Source organism: Triturus cristatus, chromosome 4_1 (assembly GCF_964204655.1).
Source record: "Triturus cristatus chromosome 4_1, aTriCri1.1, whole genome shotgun sequence".
NCBI lineage: Eukaryota > Metazoa > Chordata > Amphibia > Caudata > Salamandridae > Triturus > Triturus cristatus.
The window spans coordinates 976,959,452-976,978,109 of NC_140585.1; the positions used below are offsets into that span (position 1 = coordinate 976,959,452).

At 48.1% G+C, this 18,658-nt stretch overlaps 1 protein-coding gene across 4 annotated transcripts in view; it reads left to right on the forward strand.

The window, feature by feature from the left end:
• The window catches only part of LOC146855927 (uncharacterized), a 651,622-nt gene that overhangs the window by 349,003 nt on the left and 283,961 nt on the right, over positions 1 to 18,658 (forward strand). For all 4 annotated transcript variants that reach the window (XM_085653872.1, XM_085653873.1, XM_085653876.1 and 1 more), the window contains one exon: positions 13,833 to 13,886. In XM_085653872.1, coding sequence (XP_085509998.1) covers positions 13,833 to 13,886 — 54 coding nt within the window. The remainder of the gene's footprint in view (positions 1 to 13,832; positions 13,887 to 18,658) is intronic.

An 18,658-nucleotide genomic window follows, 5' to 3' on the forward strand; every position in this document is an offset into this window, starting at 1 on the left:
AAGCCGGACAAGCCGGCGGACGATCTTAATTCTTATCGGCCCTTATCATTGATTAATGTTGACATGAAAATCCTAGCCAAACTGCTCGCGAACAGGGTGCAGCCCATGTTGCCGCTGATCGCCCTTCCGGACCAGTCCGGATTTATACCGGGGAGAGCGACCTCCCATAATCTGCGCACCGTCTTTGCCGCGTTGCACTACCTACATCCTGATGTCAGAGCTGCAGTGGTATTTTTGGATGCCACTAAGGCCTTTGACACTCTAGAATGGCCTTACCTCTTCCGGATATTGGAGCGGATGGGGTTCAGTGCGCTACTGCTCAAAAGAATCCGGCTGCTCTACACCATGCCAAGGGCAAGGGTGAGAGTCAACGGGCTGGTGTCGGCGCCGTTCCCTATCCTCCGCGGCACTCGGCAGGGCTGTCCTCTCTCTCCGCTGCTGTTTGCCATAGCTATGGAGCCGCTCGCAGCCCGGATCAGACAGCACCACACAGCGAGAGGTATAGGCTTCAGCTCTAGAAGTCTACTCATTTCACTTTACGCCGACGATGTGACCCTTTATCTTATCAATCCGGCCGATAATCTGGATCCTGTCTTGCGGGAATTTGTCCGTTTTGAGGGCCTTGCGGGCATTTCCATCAATTGGTCCAAATCGGTCATCTTTCCCCTTACGGACGGTACTCCTGAGGTGCACTCTGACTACCCTCTGCGCTGGGAGGCGGAAGAGGTTAAATACTTGGGGATCTGGATTAGCTGAGATCTACAGGCAATATGGAGCCTCAACTTTGGCAGGGCTATGATGTGGTTAAGTGAGAAAGTAAAATCCTGGTCCTCCCTGCCCCTGTCGCTTGTTGGGCGGATTGCACTGACAAAAATGGTAGTACTACCCACATTTCTTTACTTATTCGCCAATATACCTATTCCGTTGACCTCGCATTTTTTTGCTACTCTGCGGTCACATTTGGTGGCGCTGGTATGGTCGGGCGGACAGGCCAGGGTGGCGTGGGATACCCTGGTGCTGCCGCTGAGACAGGGAGGCCTGGGTGCTCCTGACATGAAGCTGTATGCCCTCTGTGCGCAGGCTCAGTTCGTGCATTTTTGGGCCCACCCTACCCCCTACCAACCCCACGTTGCTGTGGAGCGGGACGCGGTTGCGCCCCTGCCATTGAGCGTGGCGGTCTGTGCCAAGGCACGACGCCCGGGAGCGGATGTGGACACGGCTGGGATGCTGCAATGGGTGTGGGAGGAGTTGCGCAAGAGGGCCGGAGTGCCGTTGGTGTATGCACCGTCGCTTCCTTTGAGGCACAATCCGTTACTGCCATGTGTAGCGGATCGCCTAGCCGGCCGCCTCGATGTCGGGCGGCGTCTGCGCATGTTCGCGGACTTGTTTCCTGAGGGCCGGTTCATGCCTCCTCCGGAGCCGGAGGATGGGGGCGCGGTGCCCTTTTCTGAGTTGTTTTTGTACCACAAACTGAAAGCGGCGTGCCGGGCGCTCTCCGGAGAGTTCCCTGATGCTCCACCGGTCTTTACGGCTTTGGAGGCTGTGGTGGGCTCCCCGTCTCCCCGGAAATTGGTGACCCGTATTTATCGCCACATGCAGCACACGGATCTGGTGGGGTCGCCTAAATCCATGCAATGTTGGAATGGTGAACTTCAGCCTGAGATAACAGAAGACCAGTGGGAGTTTTGCTGTAGGCAGCTCACAGAGCTTTCGCCGAACTACCGGCTACGTCTCATACATTTTAAATACCTTCATCGCGTGTACAGAACCCCCATCAGCCTAAAAAGGATGGGGTTGCGGGAAACCGACGACTGCTGGCGCTGTGGAGCCGCCTTGGCCTCTTTTCTGCACATAGCATGGTCGTGCCCAAAACTGGTGGGGTACTGGACTCAGGTTTTTCTCCTAATCAATCAGATTGTGGGTCGCTCCGATGCTCCTTCCCCCCTGCTCGGGCTCTTGGGTTATGTTCAACACACTCCACCGCAGGCGCGCAGGTTGCACGCGTTGCTTTTGCTGTTTGCTAAGAGGCGGGTGGCGGTCCACTGGGGGAGAAGTGGGATACCCACAGTAAAGGGGTGGCTGGCTGACGTCACGTATGGTCATACGCAACTAACCACATTTGGGGAGTTGCTGCCTGTTGCATCCCGACCCCGGGACATCTGGGAACCGTTTGTGAGCTGGACCCGAGCACATCAGGAGGGGGCAGTGGAGGACGAAGCTGTGAGTGTGTGAGTGCGGAGTGCTGGGGAGTGGAGAGAGCGGCTTGAAGCCCGGATGTCTCAGAACATGCTGCTGATACGTGCCGAGCTGGGACACCCAGCCGCGAGTCCCATATTTTCTTTTCTCTGTCTGGAATGCCCTGCGTGGTGAGGTGGGAAGGTGGGACCCCCGGGCCATTGCATTTAACTCCCTGGCCCACTGATGTCTTCAGATGTTGACATGTTGACCATTGCATTATGTCTTCTTTCTATACAACCTGACAGCTCCCTGTATTACGTTATCATGCTGATGTGGACTACTATGTTTGTTGGCTGTACTGGCCGTTTTGCAAAATTTCAATAAAAAAAAAAAAAAAAAAAAGGATGTCTTCTACGAGGCCCTAGACTGGTCATGCCGGCCAGCCTGGCCCAGCAGGCAGTAGACTTAGCCCACAGAGGGCACCAAGGAATGGTGAAAACTAAGGGCAGGCTCAGAGCCAAAGTATGGTTCCCTGGCATGGACGCTATGGTAGAGCAGACTGTGAGAACCTGCAACTGGTGCCAAGCGGCAGGACAGCCGGACCGCCCTCACCCAGTGGTTACCGATCACCCAGTGGTAACCGAAGCAAACCCCCAGAGGCCGTGGGAGTGCGTGAGTGCAGACTTCGGACACCTCCCGGATGGACGTTATGCACTAGTCATCATCGATGACTTTACCAAATATCCAGAGGCCGAAATAGTGGGGAGCCAGACAGCCAACGAGGTGATAGCGAAGTTCGAGAAAACCATCGCAACTCATTGGAATATTCGAAGTGGTCAAGACCGACAACGGACCCCCCTTCCAAGGGCAGGAGTTTGCAGAGTACCTCAGGAGTTGGGGGATCCATCATCGCAAGGTGACACCACGCTGGCCCCAAGCCAACGGAGAGGTGGAGAGGTTTATGCGGACCCTCAATAAGACCATACGCATAGCCATGGCGGACGGGTCTCCATTGGAAAGGGTGATTTATAGTTTCCTGAGGGAATACCGGATGACCCCCCATGTCACAACGGAGGCAGCGCCGGGAACGGCCACCATGGGAAGAATTGTGAGTGACACGCTCCCCACCACCCGACCTGGGTTCCGGTACAGGCCAGTAATGAGAAGACTCTAGCCAATCGGACTCGCTCGAATGATCAAGCCAGCCGACGGAGAGGAGCTAAGGAGTCCACGATCCAATGGCAAGACCAGGTGTACGTCAAGGACCGATACCCTGGAAGCAAATTCAGACTCCCTTTCGAACCACGACCATGGGCCGTCACCCGCCGGACAGGCACGATGGTGACCGCCCAAAGAGGAGCTGAAACTGTTACCCGAGACGTATCCTTCTTCAAGAAAGTCCATCCCAGGACGTCTTCACGTCCTGGGCCCAAGCCAGAGGGACGAAGACCCAGCCAACTGAGCGGAGACCAGGAGGGGGAGGAAGGTCCGGGTGAGGATTGTGACTCCCAGTCCCTACCAGCCACTCCTGGGGGTAACCTGCCCAGCTGCTCCCCGTCCCGGGAGGAGCACAACACCCCACAGCGCAGGACCCCCGAGGTGGCCCTATCCAGAGGCGGCCAATCCCGCTATGGCCTGCGGAAGAACCCCGCACCATCGTCCCAGTTGGCTTACTATCTGGTGTAACCCGCAAGGACTGGCAAACTGGTAACAGATCCATCGTTCATTTGCATTTTGTGGTCATTGTTTGTTGCTTTGATAAAGTTGGGAAGGAGTGTAACGTCCGGCGCGCGCGAGGCGTTCTAGCTTTCCGCGCTGCCGGAGTGCGCCAGCGCTGACGCGTGACGTCAGACGCTGGCGGGTATAAATAGAGGCGTGGCCTCGGCGAGTTAGACGGGAGCCGCGTGTAAAGTGTAAATTACCGGCTCCTGTGATTCTTTAGCGCGAGCGCGCAAATATGTAAATTAGCACTAAACAAACGCTACAAGACCTAACAAACAAAAATCTGTGAAACAAGACATATCCTAGCATCACTGAGGCGGTGACCTCCATACCGATATATGAACTCTTGGTGCGGGGCTCCTGAGAAGGGGGGCTGGACCTCATCTAAACCACTAGTGTGACGTCAGAGTCAGACCCCCCTGCGCTTAACTTCTAAGATGCCACTGGTAGTTGTAGGCTGTTGTAGTATGTCCGCTGCTGTTGCATGTGGAATAGATCAGCGGTCGATATAAATTTGTGAATCGCTGCCGGCAATAGTTCTGATGTTATGCATGCAGGGTATGCCCTGAATTACCAACATATGACTTCTTACCCAGTTTCCTCACGTTTGCAGGAAGTGTGCCTCTTGCGGCTGGGTTCCATGAGGGGCACTGTTTCTGTAAGAGATTAGTGTTCATATTTAGCCCCTTGCTCATGCTGCTTACCGATGGAGCATTGTAGAGCAGCAAACAGTTTTTAATGAATTCTCCACATTATGGAATTGGGTACCATCTGTGCCCGCTTAACTAGGAATCTAGTTACATATCCATTACATCGTGGACGACGGATATTTTCCCCTCATATATTGGAGCAATTTCGTCGCGAGTAGTTTCTAATCACGCAAAATAAAATGGCGTTTGCTCTCGTGTCAAAGTCCCTGTATGTTTTTGTTCATCAAACGTTTAATCAGGTTATCACTGACACTAGAGAAGCTGACATTTGTTGTAAGACTGACTACTTGCACATAACCAATTGACCAGATGCAAACACAGACGTGCCAGTTCTAAACATATGATTAATTTCTCTTCTCTCATGTTTGCTGTTATATATGCGTCTCATATATATATATTGTATTTTGTGTAATTTCCATAGCTGCATATGCGCTGCATGTATAATGTAGCTAATTGCAACAAATTCCTTCTGGGTGGGTCCTTGTAATGACCCACTCATGCCTCCACACGCGCTGACCTATGTAACCTTTGTACCTTCTTACATGTAGCTTACATGCGCGGCTGGCATGGCTGGGGGTAAGCGCATGAGGGGGTGCGGGGGGGGGGTACGCACGGGTGGGGGGGGGTAATTCAATTAATAGAAGAAATAACTTCAAACCAAAGTTGAAAAAAACATGCTAAGCAGGAAATGGGCCCTGTGTGGAAGCAGGAACTTTTCTACTGCTGCATGTAGCATGCTGCATTCCTTCTGCATCTTAAAGTTAGCACTAGGAGTACCCTCCCCCCCCCACTTCACCGAAGCCGGAAGCCCCAGTGCAGGACTTCTTGCAAAAGGCAATTTGAAAAAATTGGACCGCACCTAAATGTCAGCACTTAAAATATCAAATTATCCAAACACAGTTGTATGTGTTTTTTGGCTGCTGACCATTCGTCATCCTGTCCCACCCATGATTCTTCCTGGCCCTCCATGCATGGAGACAGCTGTGTGATCACGGAGCTCCGGTGCCCGAGGCCCGCGTCGGACAATACCCTGTGACTCCCAAGGCATGTACGAGCACCCGAGTATGGGGCTTACCCAGGGTCACCACGTGGCTTGTCGGGAGAACGAATCAACCGCTGTGACTGGCAGCGTGCAGAGGAAGCAGCAAACAAGATGGCATCTGTCACAAAATAAACGCAGCAATCGACCGGTCCGGGGCCAGACAGTGGGCCCGGAGTGATGAGCGAGGCTCGGAAGAGGACGCTTCTCCTCCCCTGAAATGTTAATGTACCCACCTGAGTCCCCAGACACCTGTTTCCGATGGTGGGGACGATTGGAGAGGATTCATCTACAGCATCCACGAGAGGGAGAAACAGGAACCACCCAGGCAGAGAACTCGTGAAGGTCAGAGACCCTGTTTGCAACAGTGCCCGGTACTCAGTGAGATGCTGAAAGGGGCACGAAAAGGACCCACAAGGTGCAGAGGCAAGTTGAGACCCCATGGAGGGGGGTGCTTGTGCCCAGGGGTGTAGCGGTACAGCCAGTCTGTGGGGGTGCGGCACACCGGGAGGGGGCAATGATTCCAGGTACTGCTGGAACTCACACAGGAACCTGGACTGGGACACCCGTTAGAGGTTGCCCCACTGCCAGACGCAACTCCATTCACTCCAAGTGACCACCAGGGAAATAGCGACCGCCCGTCTGAATCAATGATGATCCAGCCCAAGGCCACCAAAGAGCTTCAGGTGATAGAGACACCCCACTGTTGGCGTTACCAGCGTAACAGGGCCTGGGGGCATACACGGCCCACATACTAGCGGCCATAAGATACCAAGAAGGTCCTAGAAAATGAAAAAAAAAAAGATTGAAACTGTGGTGGAGGATGTTGCACTGTTACAGGATGATCAGAAAGAGCTGACAGAGGATGGTGGAGGCGAAATACACGTTGGTACAGGCTCAGCCGGGCATCCATGATCATGCCACCAACATACAGGCTTTGGAGAAGCAGAATAATAAGCTGAGGGGACGAGTGAATGATGCAGAAGGAGTATCTTGCTGCAACAATGTGTGCCTCGTGGATCTCATTGAAGTTACGGAAGGCCCCAGCATGGAGCTGCTCCTGGAGGACTGGCTGGCATCAGTGGTACTGTAATTGAAAACATCACATTGGTTCACTGTGGAATGGACACCTAGAGTGCTGGGCAGACTGCCACAACTCTGATCATCACCACAGGTCACCATGGCAAAACTGCTTAACTTCCGCAACAGGGATGCTTTACTACAAAAAGCGAGGACACGTGGTCCAATGAGTGGACAGGAAAAATGTACATATCTACCCCGACTACACTACAATGGTACAGAGACCGCATTAGACATTTATTGGAGTGAAGTGACATCTTTGTCACCCCTATGCCCTGCTGTTCCCGGCAAAACAGAGTAATCGAGAAAGGCACTGCCCATTTTTCAACTGCTGTGGATGTGTGAGACCGGCTGGAACACCATGGGTACCTACTACCAGAGGAGAGGGAGCCACACTCAACCGAACAGTGGCAGGAACAAAAGAGGTGACGTAGACCACATAAATGTACCATCATTGCACCTACCATGACATAGCCAAACTGGAAATAGAAAATGTAGTGGCAGTGAACCAGAGAGATTGATCCTAAGGTACCTCAATCTGCTGGGGAGTCCTCACCCAAGAACAAGAGACAGCTGATGAGGAGGACTCGCAGCCAGAGCTACGGGAAGAGAGGCTTTCACCACCCAGGGTCACCCCAATTGCAGTGGACAAGATCATCTGATTCGGGGCCACGCACAAAAAGGACCATGATTCGCACATTGGATGGGTGCCGCTGGAACGGCTTATGCAATAGGGATCTTTCCGCCGTGGGCCATGTCCCCAAATGCTGAAGGAACGCTTTATAGAGCAAAAGATGTACTAATGGGGCAGAAATTCAATTTGTTGGGATGAAGGACATACAGTGAATTGGGGTGGTGCTCAGTTAAAAAAAACGTGGCACAGCACCGTAGGGTAGGGTGAGAGGGGAATTGGGGACCGGGTAAAATGTTAACACACATGACACAATGCACAGAGCTTGAGGGGGTGTAAGCACAACCCAGGGAGCAGACCAGGGAGGGGGCAATGGTGACCTGAACCAACAAACATACCGACCCATACATTGAAACTACTGACATGGATTGCGAATGGTCCTGGCAGCAAAATCAAGAGGTGTCTAGTGAATGAAAGCATCGAACAGACATGCAGCAGACATTGCTTTCCTCCATGAAACGCACATGAAAGGCGCTAAATACAAAGCACTGATCAGAGGGAAATATATGGTGGTGAGTCACATGGGCTAGAGAATGGGCTCGGGGGGATAGCGATTCTGATTAGGAAGGCAACAGCCTTCCATGTCACCGGAATGTGGACAGACGAGCAGGGTCGCTATACGGCAATACTGGGAGAATGGGAGGGGGAAATAGTAGCACTGGTAAACCTGTATGCCCAGACAGGCTTACAGTCAGATACACTGGAAGTGGTAAGCAATCTGATCACGGAATTGCCCTAACTATATTGGGAGGGGACTTTAATATGACACTATTCTATTTGCATTTATAAAGCACCTGGCTATCCGTAGGCATCCCAGCACTGTTAAAGGCACCACAGAATCCAACCGCTATGTTTAGGGGGAAATCAGTTTCAAATGCCATGATTTCAGCATTTTGCGGAACCTGTGTTCAGTGTCAGTGAGTCTTAGAGTAAGGGAGAGGGAGTTCCATAGCTTAGCCACATTGCAGCCAAAGGACTGACCTGCGCTACTCGCTTTCCAAATGGAAGGAACCACAGCCAGACGGACGTTGGAGAATCAAAGAGCTCTATTTGGCATGTAGAGGAGCTCAGTGGTCTGAGGATGAAAGGAACTTTTTGTTGAAAGGCCCTATGAGTGATGCAAAGGGCTTTGAATGTAATCCTCTGCTCAAAGGGTAGCCAGTGTAGAGTGCCTATGGCCCGCCAAGCTGAGTTGTGTCTAGGGATATTAAGAAGGACCGGCTGATTGCCTTCTGCACCACCTGCAGTTTTTTGGTCACCGCTCTATGTGCACACAGGTATCACGAATTCCCATAGTCCAAGTGGGAGATAATTTATCCCTGGACAATGAGCATCATAGAGAGGAGAGGCAGCAGGTTTAGTATTTTGTGAAGGATTCATAGAATTCATGGCTTGAACTTTCATGCTTGGTGATTTGTCCAAAAAGTGTTGCTACTTGGGGACAAACCCTGTGGAACTTCGTACCGTAGTGAAAGACTTGAAATGTCCTGTCTTTCAGGAACGAGATGAGCCATTTCAATGCCCGTCCTATAACACCTGTACTGTTAACTCTTTTGATGAGGTTGTCATGGTTAACTCTGTCAAATGCTGCTCTAAGGTCAAGAAGTATGATGGCAGCTGTGCCACCATGATCATGCAGCATTAATTTACTCCTCTACAACCACCAGGAGGACAGTTTCTGTACTATATTTAGGGCTGAACCTGGTCTGGGTGGAGTAGACGGCATTATTTGTTTCTAAAAATTCCTCCCAAACGAGTGGAGGGCAGAAAACCGAAGGTATTTCTGGAAAACTGTATAAGGTCCACAGTGCACCCAACTGGTTTGTCACCTTTATTCATCATTGAACAAGCAGATGGGGAGCTGGTCACCCTACCGCCCGGAGCACCACCCAGGGCAATGATCACCAAAGTCCTTAACTATCGTGACAGAGACTGTATACTCAGGAGAGCACATCAGGCAGAAACCCTCACTTATGACATCAGCACTATTAAGACCATCCCAGACTACATACAGAACATCCAAAATCGACACATCCTATATGGCGGTCAAACAAAAGCTCAGAGACAGGGGCCTTCAATACATGCTGCTTTACCAGGCTAAACTCTGGGTGTTCAATGAATGACAGGCACACTTCTTTACTGGCCGGGGGAGGTGTGGAACTGGCTGGCAAAGCCCCACTGGTTTGAGACTCACATGGGCCCGGCTGGACTGCAGGTCTCCAGGGTGGTAGATATAAGCTGGGGGGGGTGGGGGGGGGGAATCAGGCCTCATAGCCCCCTGCCCGAGAGCGACGTGCACTTGTAAAGCCCCGTCACACTGAAGGCAGCGCTCCCCATGTAACTTTCCACAGAGCTCTTCACACAGTCCAAGAATGGAGGACTTTTTTAATGCCTATTAAGCCTTTCTTTCAATTAGGTTCATATTTTCAGTGCACCTCATTTAATGTGATTGCATTGCTCATGGAACCCTAAAGATTGCTGATATCGTCTACTTGTTTGACTGTAAAGTTCAATCTCATGCAGGTGTCCACCTCCATTTCCTAAAAGGCTTTTTAACTATATTTCCTGTAATTTGTGTACTGTTCATATTTTGAAGCATATATCGACCCACTATTCTGTTTCTGCTTTCTCGTACTATTTGTTTTACACACTTGTTGTGTCCTCTTCATTTGTTACATTTAAATTTCTCTCAGGCCCGGCTTCAGGATTTTTTTTTGTATCACGTCATTGCATTTTACAGGTGTTGGTACCTGAAAAGCCAGGAATTATAGCTAAACATTTATTTCCCAACAAATTAACCAATTGACAACTTGCACAGTCAGTCCCACCTCCCCCCATTACTGGGTTGGTGTGGATACCTTGATGTGTTTGTCTTTGTGTTTTGCATCTCCGTACGTAATGTGAAACGTGTCATACTTGGGCAAATGTCATCAAAACCTCAAGTGTGCCTTAGATCTTGTTATAAAACACTAAAATGTTTTGATTTCTGCAGGTTTTGGTGAAGAATGAAGTATTTTTTTAATTTATGTTCCTTGAAATTCAGAGTTTTGAAAATTGCTAGCAATTGTAAGCTTTAGAATTCACCTGAAACAGACAGTGCTTAATTTGTGCGGATGTCTTTCAGTGCTCAGCACCAGCAACTATTTCTTAACACTGCCTCTGTGATAGTCTACCACATGGTGGCGCAGTCTGATTATGATTTTTTTTTTTAATGAGCATATCTACAGAGTGCTTAACAATGTAATACATTATAAAAACAATACCAGAGCATCCAGGCCATTTTTCAGCTTTAGGTGTCACAGGTTAGTCCAAACCGTAACATTTGTAGGAGTGTGACGATTAGTGGATATCATTGGTACTGGCATTTGGCGGTGCTGGCCGGCGCAGTGGGTTGTGCAAGTTGCAGTGGCCCCCTGAGACACACCTAGACACTGGCGCCTCCATTTATTTTTTGCAAATCAAGCAATAACCTTAAGTATACAGTAGTAGCTTTTGGCACAACATGTACTAAAAATGGGACAATAACCAAAGAGTGGTTACATTGGTTACCATACATAAAATGGGTAAACCCGGACAGAAGTGCTCTTCGTATCGGCCCATCTCCTTATTAAATGTGGAGCCTAAAGTTCTAGCTAAGCTGCTGGCAAGTCGTCTGACTCAAGTGATAAGTAAATTGGTACACCCGGACCAATCTGGCTTTATGCCTCATCGCAACACCGCGTTAAACTTGGGGAGATTGCATGGCGTGCTGGGAAGACAAGGCACTATCCAAGAAGCTGCGCAGGTGGTCTCACTTGACGCCACGATGACCTTCAACACCATCGAGTGGCCATATCTGTTTGCAGTCTTGGCAAAGATGGGTTTTGGGCCAAATTTCATCGGGTGGGTGCGCCTTCTGTACACAGAGCCCTTAGCGCAGGTGGTAGTCAATAAAAATAGTCAGGAGTATTTACGCTAGGCCGTGGGACTCGACAGAGCTGTCCGTTGTCCCCCTTACTCTTTGCCCTCAACCTGGAGCCACTGGCGGCGTGGATCCGCAGAGACCCAGTAATCCAAAGGCTGAAGTGGGCGGAATCATGGGAGGACCGCATTTCTCTTTATACGGATGGCATTCTGCTGTACCTTGCATCCCCGAAGGCGTCGCTCCACAGAGTGCTCAATCTAATTATAAACTTTGGGAAATATTCTGAGTATACAATCAACTGGAGTAAATCCATTCCGTATGTCCCCAGTGGCGAGCCCCTTCCCCTACCTAGGGGATGTCCTATACAGGAAGCAAAGGAGGGCTTCCAGTGTTTGGGAATTTTTATCACGACAGACCCCAGAACATGTTACGAACGAAACTTGCTCCCACCCCTGCAGAGACTGGGGCAAGATGTGGCCAACTGGAAAACGCTTCCACTTTCCCTATCGGGAAGGGCAGCGCTGTTCAAAATGATGTCATTGCCACGTTTTTCTCTACGCGCTCCAGATTTTCCCAGTCCCGGCACAATATTTCAAGGAGATAGAGCGTCTCCAGAGGGAACTGATCTGGGATGGTCGACCCCGCATAGCTTTGCCGAAATTAGTCTTGAGTTGGTATGACGGGGGGGGGATTGGGCTCCTTGACGTCAAAAAATACTACTGGGCGGCCCATCTGGCTGCTATTAATCAGTGTACATATTGCCATTGGGACGATCAGACTACAGGATGGATAAATGGCTACTGCCGGGTGGTACTTACAGCATGGCCCTCTATTTGAAGCCAAATAAAATTCCCCTGATAGGACCCACCAACCACTCTGTGCAGGTATGGCATGCCGTCAATAGAAGCTTGGGGTGGGATCAGAAACTCACACTGGCTACTCCTTTGTGGGATGCTGAGCAGCTGGGCACCCTGAAAACAACAAAGGGCTTTGACAAGTGGGACTTGATTGGGATCACAAAAATGGTAGACTTATGGAAAAAGGGTGAGGTGGTTGCATTCGCCACTCTGCAACAGGAATATGATTTAGCCCCCACTGAACACTTCAGATATCTGCAAGTGAGACATGCGCTAACATCACGGTTACCAAAGGTTGAATCTTCCCCCCGAATCCCCGCCGTTGGAGGATAGGTAGCTTGATGGACATATGTCAACAAAAGCGGTATCCCTGACTCACAAAAAGTTGGTGAATAATGCCCCAGACCCCCTCAAACTGGTCCAGGGGCACTGGGAGTGGGATGGGTTGGAGCTCGATGATGAGGAGTGGCAGGAAGCAGTGGCCTCCCCACGTGAGGTCGCAATCTCCTCCAGACTGAGATTGGTCCAACTTAAGATCCTCCACAGAATTTGTCATGGGGGCTCGGTTGGTCCGCATGGGCAGAGAAGATGAGGGAATGTGTAGAAGGCAATGTGGCCTAGCAGGTACGTTTATGCATATCGTGTGAGAATGTGTGTACATCCAGAGATACTGGAAGGGAATTCATGACTGTCTTGGGGAGGTCCTGGGGCTATACGTGGGACTTGAAGCCAAAAGATGTTTTTTGAATGTCTGGGAACCCACCAACCTGAATAGTAAAGACAAAATATAGGTCACACTGGGCTTTATGGTAGCCAAAAGAAATATAGCTCGGCTTTGGGGTGCGGGGGTATCGCCCAAGGTGGAAGAAAGGAAGGCCGACATGGATTGGAGTATGACTAGAGAAAAAAATGTATATGTTGCACGAGAATGCCCCCAAAAATGGTCATCTATATGGAGCAAATGGAATGCATACCGTGGCAATATTTGTGTCCCACCGATTGTCCCCTCCCTTGAAGATCCTAATACGCCATAACTATTGGCACACTGTCATTCAAGTCAGTATATTGTGCAATGGCAAAAAAAGGGACAGTACTTAAAAGCTTTGCATCGTTCTTGAGTAAGAATGGCACAAAACGTTGGTAAGCATTCTATAAATAAACGTTGACTTCCACCCTTCCTCTGATGTTTTCCCAAAGCCTAATCCAGCATTTTGCCTTGATTTCTTCTAAGCTTGTTTGGTGTTTCACGCCATATTTTAGAACTCATTCCTGGTTACCCTTGGCAGCAGGAAAATATAAAGGGCGAAAGGCCACATAGAGCTTGATTTTAAATGTGGCATCTTCTTTGTTTTTGGCTGCTAAATGCTGTGAAAGGTTCACTTTAACACATCAATAGCACTTTCGCTTCCTGGTGATATTATGTTTTTATCTTTTAATTATCGTCAGAGTATTTGCTTCCAGGTATAAAATAACCAAGAAAAATAATACTGAAAATGCAACATCAGAACGCCATTTTGTAATTCATATTAGTGCTGAGGAAGGCTACATTTCTCATTAGTAAATATAGACTCAACAAAAACTGCCTTTTGTGTTGTAAGAATTTGGTTATCCGACAATCCATTAAAACTGCCAATTTGTTTTCCTCACTTAGGTTGTTTTGATCTGGCTGAGGATCCCTACCCATCCAGTGAAATCATTTGTGGAGGTAAGTTATTGTTCCTAGCTTCATTGTAAATCGTACAAAAGTCAGACTATTTCTGCTTATTGAGTAGGCAGGTGTTCAGCGTGGTAATAACCAATGATTGCAAACTGGTAGGGGAAAACATGCCTTTAAACAACAGGTTACTGCTGGTGATTGGGTTTTCGTCAGCAAAACGTAAGTTTGTGCTTGCTGTAACTCGTTTTAAGTTGTCTAAAAGCTACTAAGCTCTGTTGTTGCTTTTTATCTCCCTGTATTTTGAGGAGTCCTCGTCTTCCTGGCCTGTTTTTTATTGCAATTAATTTGTAATGCATTTAATGTAATTGCTTACTTTTATAGATATAAATTAATTCTTTTTTCTTTGGTTTAAGTCTCGCATTTGTCTGAGATGTATTTAATTTTTCAGTCGGTGAGGAAGGGTGTTGAAGCCCTGCTCATCAGTAGTCTCTAAACTGCAATCCTTTTCTGTTGGGTTCCAGTGGTGGCCGCTAGCAGGGGAAATTGGCGGGGCAGTACGGAGGTAAAAAGAAATGTACCTGCAGCCTGACGTCTGCCCCCTCTCCAGCTCCGACGGTGCACAGCTCCCAGACTCCCATGAATCAATCCAGATGCTACTCTCAAGCTGCTATTACCGAGCATGAGAGAAGCGTAAGGATTGGGTGGAGCGGGCTGGTTCCACGCTCCAGCAGGGACTGGTAGCCTGTGCTCCTGAGCCCTGCTGATATCTCCAAGAAACAGCCTAGAGATATCCAAGTGCGCATGTCGGTTCGGCCGTCCTACAACAGCCGGTCAAAGTGACATGTGCACTGGCAGTGCCATGTGTCCACCACTCCTCCTGCTGCTGATGGCCCTTCCCTGAAGACTCAGCTGCGGCTCTGGAGTAAACGAAAATGATAAAGCAGTTTTATTAATCGCTTTATTATCATTTTATTTTACATGTCTCCGATTGTTCCAGCAGTGGGGTGACGCTCCTCTGCCATAATGGAGGAACCGCCCCTGTTTGGTTCTGCTATTGTCTTTTGCTTCTATAGGTCAGGCAGTGGCTCTCTTTCCAAGACCCCCCCCCCCCCCCCCCCCATCCGCTGATGGGTTGGGCTTTTTTCCATGTAAGGTCTGTGCTGCTGCATGTCGCATTGCATTAACCTTAATTCTGGTTCCAACAGGAGCAAAATTTTGTTCGGCTCTTCACCGTATCCGCAGCCAGCCATCATAATAATAGAATATGACAGGTGGCAGTAGACCCGGGGAATGGGACAAGACTGAAAACCTAGTCACTAACTTTCACTACTGTTCTGCATCAGTCTGATGGGTGCTGCTGTGATTTTGGGTCGTATTGGATAATCTAAAAACAAAATGTATACCTTTATTATCTTTCCTTTGCACATACTCATTGAACATTTGCTATAACATGATAACTCCAGAATAGATCTCAACTTCAGCCTCTCTGAAATACTGGTGGAACTCTGGCATTCCCCTTACTGAAACACAAATCACATATGTGAGATGAGGGTAACTTGGGGTTTCATAAACCTCTCTCTATTTCTGGTAAATGCAGCTACCGCTTGCTTTCTTGAGTGCATGCCTTCTGCTTCTGATAAACTGTTGGGTTGTTACCTAAAGTGTAATATAAACAAAAATGTGTTAGAATTGCATCGTTCACAATAATTAATCACCTCTCTAACTATATACCTCAACCTTAGCTACAAACCTATGCATCACAAAATCTCAATAGCATCTGAATGTGTTTAGGATTATTTCCGTTCCTAACATAGATTTGTAAATCAGAGGTGCAACGGATATGTAGAGGGGATACTGTTTCACGTTATATCTGTAACAATAATTTAAACTCACTAGTCCATTTTCGAAATAGGACTTAATTTCTTGGAATTAGTCTTTCTATCCAACTTCAACTTTCCATCAAGCAAAAACAAGCTGCCAGGTTTTTACAAATGTCTGCTCACAAGGTCCAGGCTGCAGTAACAAAGTATCTAGCTTTGCCTAACAGTGATGCTCTAGACCATATAGAGGTCATCAAGATGGCCGCCACATTTTCAATCCTCGTGAGAGTTCTGTGGCCTCACGGGAATGCTGCTTCCGTTTCTGGGTTTTTTACTTCTGGCTTGACAGAGGAGCTGGCTGTTATGACCTAACGTTACCAATTTGTTAAACTCTGCCTAGAGTGGGCTTTGGCTCTACCTCTTGGAGTAAGCTCTCCCGCTTCATGCAGTTGGCCGTTTGGTGTATCATTCTTCCTTCTTTGGAGTGCCTTTATTGCAATGCAAGAGGGCCTATTGTACATCTCAAAAGTACATTGAGTCATCCCACATCAAATCATGTATCTCCTAGTTGGACTGCTTACAGAAAACAATTGGGTTTTTTTGCAGCGTTTTTTCAGTGCAGCAGACTTTTCTTCGATGTTCTCATGAAGACTTTGCCAGTGTGTTATTTCCTTGTTCTAACGGGCTCCTGGCCCTTCTGACTTTAAGTCAATATTTTAGCTTAAATGCTTGGTGGAAATGCTTTATTGCTTTACCTCGCTTTTCTTTCTTTGGTAAAGTTTGCCCATATATACTAGTTTGTTTTAAATTTCTCAGTAGGCGAGGCAGGTTACCCTGGCCCTGCTTGCCATTAATGGCTGAGCTCCAGTCGGTCTTTTTCTGCCGGCATCTCCTGTTCTCTTTTGAATCTATCATTTGACCTCACTGGGCAGATGTTTAGGCCCTCCGGATGAGTCAATGTGCTGGAGATTTATTTTTGTAGGTTTGATGCAACTGCTTCACTGGCTCACCAAAGTAAACAAAAGATAAGCCCTTGTGTGTCTGCCTCCAAGCCAATCACCCAAAGCCTCAGCCCCTCTGCTCAAAACCTTTCAGACTTTCAGGTAATCTCGTATCCCCCTCCTCGCTGTCAATCAGGTTTGCCACTGATCGGAGGCTTTCCATGCTCAGAGCAACGCCCACACTGCTTTCCTCTCCCTCTCCTGACAATGAGTCTCATCCCAGTAGAGCCATCTCCTCCACTCCATTCTTCTGCATTCCTTTTTGTCAAACGCTAGATAGTTTGGCAAATTTTCAATAGAACTTGCCGACCTCCAAAGTAAAAATAATCTTGATATTCTATTTGTTATGGAATCTTGGACCCACGACTCTTCGGGACCCAATCTGGTGTTGGTCTCCCTGTAAAGTGCCTCTCTGCCCTCCCCTCACTAAACAGGTTAGTGGTCCCACCGTTGTATTCAAAGATCCCTTGCTATGTCTTATGCCCCCTTTTCTGAGGCAGAGTTATTTGGCCTCCTTCCTACACTCTTAATTTTACAGGAGTATGTCACCCACCAGGCCAAGCCAGCACTTTGGCAGTTCTTCATAGTGGACCTTGTTACCCCTCTCTTGCAGTGGCGTAACATAAAATGATGGAGCTCCATGCAGAATGTGAAGATGGACCCCTGAGTCTCCCATATCTCAAAGATATTCATTGGCCTCGAGCGTAATGGGACCCCTCTGAAGTATTTGGGGGCCCCTCCTGCACTGCAGGGGACTGTTACCCACTTCTCTCTTGCTGCTCAGTTCAGACAATATCTCACATTTGGAAATCTTTACATTTGGACCGATCGACCTTCAGTTTTACAGCCATCTAGCTTTCTTGACTCATGTTAAGCACCAACCAAGCCACAGCTTAGATCTTCTTTTATCAAATGCAGATCAGATTAGCTTCTCCAAAATACAACTGTTACCTTGAACGTTTCGCTTTGTCCTTTTTTATGTTTTTTACTTGGTGTAACTTGTTGCCCACTCCCCTACCCAAGTTTGAGTGCCCCAAGGCAGTGGTTCATAACTTTTGGTCCAAGGACCCCAGGGGTCCATGACTGCTTAAAAAATGTAATATTATTAACGGATATAGTGCATATAAATAAAGAAGCAAAATGTAAAATGGAACATTTTAAAACATTCTGTAAACGTGAAGAAATTTGAAATTGGGGACTAAAAACTCCAACTTTAACATTAATATAAAAGTTTTGATTTTTTTTTTTATACTTTGTGAATTAAATACAATATTGTTTCCTTTGTGTATTTGATGAATGGTTGTTTCTGTATTTTTTGTGTATTGTTATTGGGTTCAAATCAGTGAAAATGCTTAAGATGAGATCCCCTGTTTCCAGTAATGACTCAGTGGGTTTGCCCAGATTCCAATAATGATTCACTGGGGGTCCCCGTATTCCAATAAAGATTCACTGGGGGTCCCCGGATTCCAATAAATATTCACTGGGGTTCTCTGGTTTACAGTGTTAATTAGAATTAGTTAAGTCAAAAGATTCAGAACGACTGCCAAAAGGTCTTCAAATGCCCTTTGCATTACATTCCGCACAGTGGTCCTCCAGCTGGTGGCCTTCCACTCTAAGCCAGCTTCATTTCCTGTCCCCAGGTAAGGAACCGCGGCTTGTATTTCAAGAGTGCATTCTCCGTACCCAAGCAGGTCAACAAGTCTCTGCAGTATGTTTCTTTCAGTTGCTACTATTATGAAAGGTTTTTAAGTCCAGCCTAGGCAGGGTATGAGCTGTCTCTTCGAGACATGCTGTATTCACTCTGTGGGTTTACAGCCCGCCCATTGCCTTTTTATTTCTTACTTTGATTGCCCTTCAAAATGTGCTCCTCGCTACTGGTTAATCCATCTACTTTGTCCTGCCTTGTTGTCATTTGTATCCTCCACGGAGCAGAGCCTAACATTCCCGTATCTTTATGCTTTAATCTTTATCAGTTGTTTTTCTGGAACTTCTTTTTAGG